The sequence below is a fragment of the Lepidochelys kempii genome, chromosome 8 (assembly GCF_965140265.1).
Source record: "Lepidochelys kempii isolate rLepKem1 chromosome 8, rLepKem1.hap2, whole genome shotgun sequence".
Classification (NCBI taxonomy): Eukaryota; Metazoa; Chordata; order Testudines; family Cheloniidae; genus Lepidochelys; species Lepidochelys kempii.
Window position 1 is genome coordinate 5,298,821 of NC_133263.1, and position 10,150 is coordinate 5,308,970.

Consider the following 10,150-nt stretch of genomic DNA (forward strand, 5'->3'; position numbering starts at 1 on the left):
GGGTTTCCTAAGTGTGAAAAGACTCATGGGCCTGCTGTTATCACTAATGGCTGTGGAGTAAACACAGTCATCGGGGACAGGTGTACAGAGGGAGGAGGACTGAAGATCAGACACAATATTCTGTGAGACAGTCCTGCACCTGAGATCAGATTCCACAGGTCCTGCTTAGCTACCTGCTACCAGATCAGGAATGGACAATCCCAAACGCAGCCCATTATCCTCTCCTGGGTAGGTTGTATCCTCCTTTGACGAATATCAGAGGGGGTCTGTCTTTTTCTTATACTTTGGCAATGCTTGTTTAGCTTGTTCTGCCAATAAAGTCTCATTGAATTGACCTGAAATAGTTTTTTTCTGGCTTGAGGGAAGCCTACCAGTTGGCTCAGAGAGGACTATTAAGGAAAATAAAAAAATCTTTACAGTAGTCATTAGCTACTACAGTGAAAAAGTGGCCAAATTATTACCTCTCTCTCTTTTTTTTTAGTGCTGTCTGAAGAATTCCAGGATTTCAAATCTCTCTGCAGACCTCACAACAGAAACATGTAACCTTCCTTCCTCTAAAGAAACACTTTGTTAATTCTTCCGCTTGTACGTACTGGGTTATTTTTCCAAGAGAACATTTTTTTTCCCCTGTGCATTTCTTAGCAGAGGAGAACTGTTTGTATCCATATCAATCTGGCTAGCCACATGACTAAACTGCAGAGAGGGTGTTTCAGTGAATCAAAAGGATACTACAAACATTAGGCAATAACAATGCACCAGGAATCACAAAAAGAAGGCTTTCTTATATCCCTCCAGTCCCTACTGCCAGTCCTTAAATACACACACGGATTGAAAGTGATGAGTATAACACTGGATCAAATGAAAGAATTCTTTGTGCATCAAGTCACAACAGGCTCTAGTCTCTCTAACAAAGCACTGGGCTGCACAATACAAAGAGGAGAGCCCTGCAGTATTCCCATTTTGAACTGTGGTTTTTTTTTCCCCCATTCTTTTTGTTGCTGCTAATCCTGATATTACCTGGTGATGCATTCTTTTTTGCTCCCAACTACCGCACATAACGAGAAGCCGTCCAGTCGGCTGTGTTCTTTAGTACCGTGCAGCTAAGCCATATTCATGGTTCTGCTGTGGCAGTTCTTTTTCAGAAACACTTTAATGGTGCTGATACTTCCAGCAGAACTTGAAACCAGACCTCTCCCATTTCTCTCATTATTGGGCATGTCCCTTGTTTTAAATTCATCCTCTGTTTGCATCTAGCACCCTTTTTACAGCTGTCTGTTACTTCCACCAGAAATGCTGCCTGGCTAAACTAAGGCTAGAGAAAGAGGTGTTCATATTAAGTAACCCATTCCACGCCCAGAAGTGGGGTCTGCGTCACATCAGGGCTATGACAAACATGGGAGCGAGAACTGAAATGAAACCCCAACATGAAAAGTGTGGGAGAGATTAAGAGAGAGAGAGAAACTGCAAGATTTTTACATAGTGCTTTAAAATCATCAACAGAGAAAATATAAGACATCTCATGAACAACTGCAGAGATATCTAATGCCCAAGTCCCAAAACAAAACAAACAGAATCAGAAATCTCTTGTACAGAGTTTCTTTACGTGGAGCTGATGGAGGATATCAAGTTGGGAGCAAGAGCCCCTCTACGTATATCCCTCATTTCAGAGGAGAAACCAGCCAGGATGAAACTCACAAAAAAGAGAGAGAGAGTGTGGAAAGCCATTACTTACAGGTGTATGTCATTTCAAAGCTGTCGCTAATATTCACAATGTCAATCTGGGGAAGCAGTTTAGGGGGTTCTGTGAGCTGAGACAATGCAAACCTAAAAGCCGCATGTTCCTGGGACTGCTGATTAGGAAATAATCCCCCTAGAGAGAAAAAACAAAACAAAGCAAAGGTCTTAAATGCATCCACATTGCAAGGCTTATTTGTTACAACCAGTCTTTTGACAGGAAGCTATTGCTCCTGCACTCAACTAATGCTACTCGCGTGTGGCTAGAACTCCATAACTTCCCAGTACGGTGAGAAACCAGGGGGTATGGGCTTAGGCATCTTTTGTAGCGTGTACCTTATGTCAGACATGTATCAAAAATATGCCAGCTCACACATTTCCCTCGGCCGGGCAGCAGCCAGGATGGGATTGAGCCAATTGATTTGGGGTAAGTCTCCTCCTGCATAAGGCTAAGGGACAAGAACTGAAGTCCTGCCAGGATATCCTTATGAGGGAGAACAGCATCTCTCTACCCCCCATAACCAATGGAGAACAGCACCTCATGCAGCTCACCCGTCTGTAGGCCCACATTCGATTCTGCCCCCCGACTCACCACAAACAGCCCAATGGATTCAAATGAGCTACTTTACTCAAAGAGTAAAGTGCTACTCGGCAGGGGTAAGGCTGGCAGAATCAGACCCAGAAGGAATAATAATTGGTGGCTGGGGACTGAGGGAAGAGGAACTCCTAAGACGGTTGTTGTAAAGGCGGAGAATTAAGCCTTCTTGACAGGCCACCTGCTGCTAAGCAGGGATGAAGTTTGCTGCACTGAGAAGACCAGCATTTTGTTTTACAGGTGACAACAGACAAAGCCTGCAAGACCAGTCAAAAATCTGACCATGAAGGGGTTTGCCCACGGAGATGATTGCCAGGATCCCAGGCAAGCCCTGGAATTATAGTACAAGGTAGCAAATCGGATAGGACTTGCCAGACTGGATTGGACCCAAGATCCATCTAGCCCAGCGTCCTGTCTCTGACAGTGGCCAGCACCAGCTGCCTCAGGGGAAGTTGTAAGAAACCTTGTAGTAGGCATTGATGGGATAACCTGACCCCAGGGATAGTTTGCTGCTGACTCCCAAGATTTAGAGGTCAGTTTATATTCCAGAGCATGAGGGTTTAGATTCCTTCCAAACTCTTTTTATTTTAATATTTATGGTTATACAGCTGGGTTTTCTTGCTGTCCTTACAAATGTAAAAGGGAGTCTTATTATCCTGATTTACAAGTCAGGAAACGAAGCAGAGAGAGAGAGAGAGTGACTAATGGAATGAAAATAAAAAGGTCTATTGATTAATTACAACTTTCCCAAGCAGACTGCTTGGAAAATCAGCAAGGAACCAGCAGCACAGAGAGCTGCCCGTTGGCAGGAAAGGCACTTTGCACATTTTCAACACAGGTTAGATCTAAGAGTGTGGAGGGGGCATTTGCGCACCAAAAAAAATTCATGCCTATGTGTTGCTGCCAAAGGAAAACCAACCTGTTAGTATGCATCCATCCATCTTTTTTTTTTGAATGGGAAAAAAGCTTGAGGTGTCAAATAAATTCTGAGTTGGGGGTGAGTGGCTGGGAGGGAGGGGACGGGGAAAGCAAAGCAGCATAAACAGCAATAAATGCACCAGCTGTGCAGCTGGACTCACCCAGGAGTTGCTTTAACTCATTGGCTTAGCAAACGGTTGGCATTACAAAGAGAGGGGTGATGGAAAGAGACCTATGCACAAGGGAGAGAGAGGAGCAGAGATATGGTACCCAATTGCATATAATAAAATAATAATAAATAATAATAACGTGGGGGAGGGATGAGAGAAACTGTGAAATTATCGAATAGGGGAGGGCAAGAGACAAAGACATGGGGAATTGCCAGTACTAGAGGAAAGCAAGTGGAATGAAATGAAAAGAGATTTGAATGCAACATCTTCTTAGACTAGCTCTGGCCTTATTCTTTCACAACAAACAACAACAACCACCGAGATGATCTAGTGTTGTTTCCTCTGCCAGGTACTCCACCTCTAGACACGAGAAACCTTGCCAAAAATAAAATGCAATAGGTGCTTTTTTAACTACCCCGCTCCCCGTCTCTCTCCCCCCCACCCCCGTCCCCCCATGCAGAGCACCAGCCCTGGTATTTTCCTTAGCAAACAAACAAACGGGTTTTTTTGCTTCCTCCATTTCCGAGGCACTTTTTGGTGCAGGCACTGATTCCCCCCCCCCCCCCCCCCGGAAGAATTGCTACCTCCCTGCTATGATGATCCCTTCAGCAACCTACACAGCTCTATCCACATCAAAATCTACCCTGCATATCACATAGACACACATTCTTTCTTTGCAAGCGAAGGGAATGAATTGGTCAGATCCCCCCGCTGCTTGCCAGGGAGAGTCGCTCCCAAATAGAGCCACAGCTCCGGAGCATCTCAAACTCACCTATCTGGATATTGTTGGGGAAATTGGCCCCTAACACCGTCCCTAGGAAACTGGTGCAGAAGAAGGCAAAAATGTGCTGCATATTCCCTTTTGCATTGGCGAAAAAGAACCTCAGTTCCAAGCATAGATTTGGTTTTTTCCCCCCCCTTCTCGTCTCTTTCTCTCTCTCCTCCTCCTCCTTTCTGCTCTGCCTTCTGTACTGTGCAGCTCTCTCTCTTGGAATCCGGCGTTTAGACTGCTGCCTTAACACCAACTGACAGCAGGATTAACTGAGCACTGAGAGAAAGAAAGAGAAACCCTTCCTCATCCCCCCTCCACGCACGCACACACACATATACACACACACACACTGTGCCCTTCCCTCATGCTAATTTCCCTCTCCTAGTGGGAGCTCAACAGCTGGGCTAAAGCCTTTCCCCACCCCTTTGTCAGTCTCTTCCTCTGGGGTCCCCTGCATTGTCCATTGTGGGCAGTTCACACAATGTTTCCCTAAAGTAACCTTCTTCCCCCACCTATTTTGGCACAGGGTATAAAGAACGTGCAAATCAGTAGGTGGCAAACTCCTACAGAGAAAGGTCTCAACTCTACAGTCTTAGATTGATAGCTTTTTGAGCTGAGTGACTTGGCCCTTGGGATCCAGGATCTAATTGCTACACACCGGTCACTACAGCCTAGTTCCTTAACACAATAGAAGGGGATGTACCCTGGAAATCTCCCTTGAGAGGAAAAAATAATTTCAGAGTGACAGGCAGAAGACATGCCTGAGGATGAAAAGAAGGTTCTCTTGATCTTTCCTGCTGAGTTTCCAATACCCTTTCTCTGCCCATGGTTAACCTATTCTTCCCCTTTCAGTGTGTGCTTGCTGCATTTTATTCCTGTACTCATTGTGAAGGAATTCATGCTAGCACAGTCAGGTGGGCGTGCTGGAATCGCTAGGAGGATACTGTTGCTTGAGTTATTATATGAGCCATTTTGCAGGGATCCTGTGGAGGATCTCGGCTATTTTACCATTAACAGCTTTGCTTTTTTAACTTTGGTCCAGTTTCGGATTTAGAAACATTTAGGACAAGGGGCATTTATTTTGTAAACACAAATCCATGTACCATCTAAAGGATCCAGCCAGGATCAGGTCCCCTTTGTGCCAGGGGCTGCACATACACTAGGTGAAAGAGGACGACGGCCTTGAGGAGTTAACAGACAAGATGGACAAAGAGTCAGAGGGGAAACAGGAACCCAGAGAGGAAGCAGCTAGTCCAGCAAATCAGTGCCAGAGCCAGAAATGAAACCCAGGTATACTGAATCCCAGCTCAGTACCCTATTCCCAAGACCACACTGCCTTTTACATTGCAATGCTGCTTATCCGGTGTGGAACAAGAGTTAAATAAAAGTACCAGAAGACAGCTGGGTTCCCTTCCAGGTGAAGGTCACAAGTCAAATTAGTTTGACCTTCTTTTCTGAAGAGATGGATGAGATTAAGGTGGGGAACACGTATATTGAATATCTGAGCTTCCAGAGAGTGAGATGTATTAGGGATGGTGTATGCTGAAAAGTTACCTCGACATAGCTACATCTTGCAAGGGTGTGAAAAATCTACACCCCTGCCCGACGTAGTAAAGCCGTCCTAACCCCTGATGTAGAGAAGGCAAGGAAGATTTTTTCTGTTGACCTAGCTACTGCCTCCTGGGGACGTGGAGTACCCAGCGTGAAGGGAGAAAACCTCCCATCATCTACGCTGACGTGCTACAGCAGTGCACCTGCTGGTACGCCGCTACAGGGTTTTGAGTGTAGACATAACCTTGGATTGTGGAGCTGATGGAAGCCCCACCATTTGGGAGACAGCACTAGGAAATGCACTGTAGGGAGCAGTGGTGCACTGGTATGGAAAGACAGGCTGGATGATCTAATAGGCCTTCTCTATCTCCAGCTTCTGTAATAGGCCTTGTGTTGGAATTTGGTAAGGAATTAATCTGTGATAGAACTTCCAAGAAATATTGTCATGACATAAAATCAGCTCACACCCATCCAGCGACGGTGGAAGCCCTCTTCCTCTCCTGCAAGACGTGCACGTTAATGCTCTTGGGGTGGAGAACCAAGGCACAGGTGAGGCATCGGAACAGACTGCAGGTAGGACAGAAGGCAGCTCCACAGACCCTCTGTGGCTACTACCTCAGATGGCTGGCTCTGTATAGCCCCTAAGTGGTGGTTTACAGTCACCGATTCCCATCACCTTGGGCCCAGGGACCACACCCCGAGCCTTCCCCGGGCAGAGCCCCTTGAGTAGCGGTAGCTCCATATTTCTGCTGCAGGAGGGACCTCTGCAGGCCCTACTCTAATGGGCACATTCCCCCCTAAAAGAACAGGGGGCAACTTTCGTTTTCCATAAAGCCATTTGCACACTCCAAGTATGCCACTGGGCTTTACAAAGCAATCGGTTCAAACCCTGGCAGTCCTGGCAGTCCATAGGCAAACGTGGCAGAGACTAATTATTCAACAAGATCTCACACTTGGGTTTGGGCACAGGACCCTGTGCTAATGAGAAGTTGAATATTGTTCAGGACACAACAGATCATAATCTCTCTTTGTAAGAAGAGTCCTGGGATCTTTAATTTCCTCCTGGGCAGGGAAGGACAGCAGAACAGACCAGAACATTAACGGATCACTAAGAGCGTGATCCTGTTATATGCTAAGCACGCTGGTCCCAGTCCAGCAAAGCACCTACACAGCTGTCTAACTGTAACCATGGGACTATTCCTGCTGATTTCAGTGGGAGTACTCCGCTGCTTTAACAGTTAAGCCCCTGCTGCTCAAGTGCTTTGCTGAATGAAGGCAACATAATGATTAGGGGTCTGGAACACATGACTTATGAGGACAGGCTGAGGGAACTGGGATTGTTTAGTCTGCAGAAGAGAAGAATGAGGGGGGATTTGATAGCTGCTTTCAACTACCTGAGAGGTGGTTCCAGAGAGGATGGTTCTAGACTATTCTCAGTGGTAGAAGAGGACAGGACAAGGAGTAACGGTCTCAAGTTGCAGTGGGGGAGGTTTAGGTTGGATATAAGGAAAATCTTTTTCACTAGGAGGGTGGTGAAACACTGGAATGCGTTACCTAGGGAGGTGGTAGAATCTCCTTCCTTAGAAGTTTTTAAGGTCAGGCTTGACAAAACCCTGGCTGGGATGATTTAATTGGGGATTGGTCCTGCTTTGAGCAGGGGGTTGGACTAGATGACCTCCTGAGGTCCCTTCCAACCCTGATATTCTATGATTCTATGATTCTATAAGGCCAGTGTGCTTTGCACAATCAAGCCCCAGTATCCTCGTCCTGCATCAGAATATGGTAGCACTGGGTCCTTCGCCTGAACAGCATGCTGCTGACCTCAGTAGGACTCGATATGTGTAAACAGGGGGATTGAATTTCAGGACTGGGGCCTAAAAGGACAGCTCCTGCCTCAGTGCAAGAAAGAAGAGTTCTCTCTGGAAACTCAAGTCTCTGATTTATTTGTCCCCCAAGCTGTCCAAGATGGAGGAAACATCTGATTACTCTGGCCAGAGTGAAGGCTCACTTACAGTGATCACTCAACTGTTTGGTGGTGAGAGGCAGATGGACAAGCCGAGAGTCTACCCTGTTTGTTGCCGTTTGAGTCGCATATAACAAATTTACATCTGCAGTGTTTGGGTGGTTCCTTAATCAGATTTCCATCTCTTTTCCCTGTATAGTTTAGCACTGCTGCTCAGAAGCTAAGCTAGCATCCTGAAAGGTTTTACAGTTTTCTGCTTCCCACCCAAATCTTCATTTGCCGTGTTTATAATCTGAAGAGAGGCACCGAGGGATAACCAATTGCCTAGAATGCTGTAGGAGGAATGCTGCATGCTTTCCAAATGTCCTAGCACATGTTGTGGTAACAGCAATAGTATTATCTGTAATCATAAGAATATACCAGAATAATTTGCATTTGCATTTATTAATAATCTTTCATTTGTCCACAAAGCTCGTGAAGTCCTTTACAGGCTGTATTTATAAGCTGAATGACACCAACCAGAATGTAGAAATGTGGCCAATTATTTTAATATGGTATTGTTTTTCCTTTTCCATGCAGATAGACATATTTTATCCAGAGTTCATGGTCACTAGGCTTGGAAGGGTTAGATTTTTGTCAGTAAATGATGATAAACGTTGATGATGCTGTATACACAAGCCAACGAAAAAATAGTTCCAACAATATTGATCGAAATTTAGAGATAGACCAAGTAAGAACAATGCTGCTTGGGAACTTAGTATGGTTTGACTGAAAGATATTTACTTTGTACATTTTGACATACGACGTAGACAATATGTGTTTTAACAGTTATAAAGCGTTAAGGTTTTTAATTTCAAGCTCCCTGGTCATTAAATAATTGTCTGAACCCTTCCCATTGTCTGACCACCAGAAGTTCCCACAATTGTGAACATTTAAATGGACACAAATAAAAAATGCTTAAAATAAATATTGATATTATCTATTGAAATTATATTTAAAAAAAAATCAAATTCTTCCAAGCCTAATCATTACATGGCAGCTAGGAAGCAACTAGTTATAATGAAGACAATTTACATGAACGTCTCAGAGCAGTGGTACTCAACAGCTTTTGGCTGAGGGCCAGATTCCAGTCTTGGGAAACTGCTGAAATGCTTAATACAGTGATGGGCATGACAGATGAAGATAGAGGTAGACAGAGCTAGATCCACGATGAAATGTCACATGCCAGAAAAAGAGGATTTTACCTATTTAAATAATTATTTAGATTTGTACAAACAAATAAGATGTGCTTGAGGCATCACTGGGAAAAAAATATTCAGTACAACCCTTCCTTATTTCAAGATTCTGCCTTGGCCATGACAACTCCAAAAAAAAAAAAAAAAGCCATGAATGGCATCATAAGGAAATAAAATTTTATTTTAAAACTACTAAGGCCACATAGAACAGAGGTGGAACTGCAAATGGTCCAAGTTTATCATACGATGATTCACAGGGTCTCAGGGGAATGAATCTATTAGAGAGGGGAGCATCTTAGTGGGGTGTTGGGGAATTAATTAAATGGCATTAATAAAAGAACTGAGCTTCTAAATAAAGGCAAACTTTCATGTACCCTTGAGACGTTTCAAAAGAACTTAACCTGTTCAGTAAAGACACTTGGATATAAATATAAAGAACACTTCCATCCTTAATCCAAACCATGCTCTTTATTCCTAACTCTTCAGAACTGTTCCTCTCATCACATTCGAGGTCTGGATTTGGTGATGCTTGGCAAAGATCTTTGTTCCTTTTTTGTAAAGGGACTGGTCAGCACACAAGAATCACACTCTGCTTACAGGACTGCAGGCTGGGAATATACCGTTTTAATTCAATAACGTAACAGAGTGGGGGAAAACACACACCAACTAAACAGGAACTAAGGGAGGGATAGAGCATGACTTCAACACTTGGAAATATTTCACTAGGAGGGTGGTGAAGCACTGGAATGGGTTACCTAGGGAGATGGTGGAATTTCCATCCTTAGAGGTTTTAAGGCCTGGCTTGACAAAGCCTTGGCTGGGATGATTTAGTTGGTGTTGGTCCTGCTTTGAGCAGGGGATTGGACTAGATGACCTCCTGAGGTCCCTTCCAACCCTGATATTTTATGATTCATTCTATTCTAGGATTCCACACATAATATGCTGAGTAATCCAGTTAACCGCTTGACGACCACTTTACTAGAGTTACTATTGATTGTATCTAGTCTTGGCAGAGTTCATTTTTTATTTGATTATAATTTTGATGGATAATACCAATGTTTAATTCTTAATCATTTTTTCTGATTTTTATCACGTTGCAGGAGATTGAGGGCGTGTGTGTCTCAGACAATAATTAATGAGAGTAGATGCTGAGCTTTGAAAAGTTAAAGCTTTATAATTGTTAAAATACAAATTTTCAACATCACATGTCAA

General features: G+C 44.1%; 1 protein-coding gene across 9 annotated transcripts in view; it reads right to left on the reverse strand.

Moving 5' to 3' along the window:
* Nucleotides 1–4,432, reverse strand: part of GRIA1 (glutamate ionotropic receptor AMPA type subunit 1) — a 165,919-nt gene extending 161,487 nt beyond the window's left edge. For 8 of the 9 annotated variants that reach the window (XM_073355277.1, XM_073355278.1, XM_073355280.1 and 5 more), the window contains exons 1-2: nt 4,190–4,432; nt 1,733–1,870 (exon numbers count right to left, since the gene is read on the reverse strand). In XM_073355277.1, coding sequence (XP_073211378.1) covers nt 1,733–1,870; nt 4,190–4,271 — 220 coding nt within the window. In that variant the 5' untranslated portion in view covers nt 4,272–4,432. The remainder of the gene's footprint in view (nt 1–1,732; nt 1,871–4,189) is intronic. The other variant, XM_073355281.1, reaches the window with a different exon arrangement.
* Between the last annotated feature and the right edge of the window lie 5,718 nt (nt 4,433–10,150).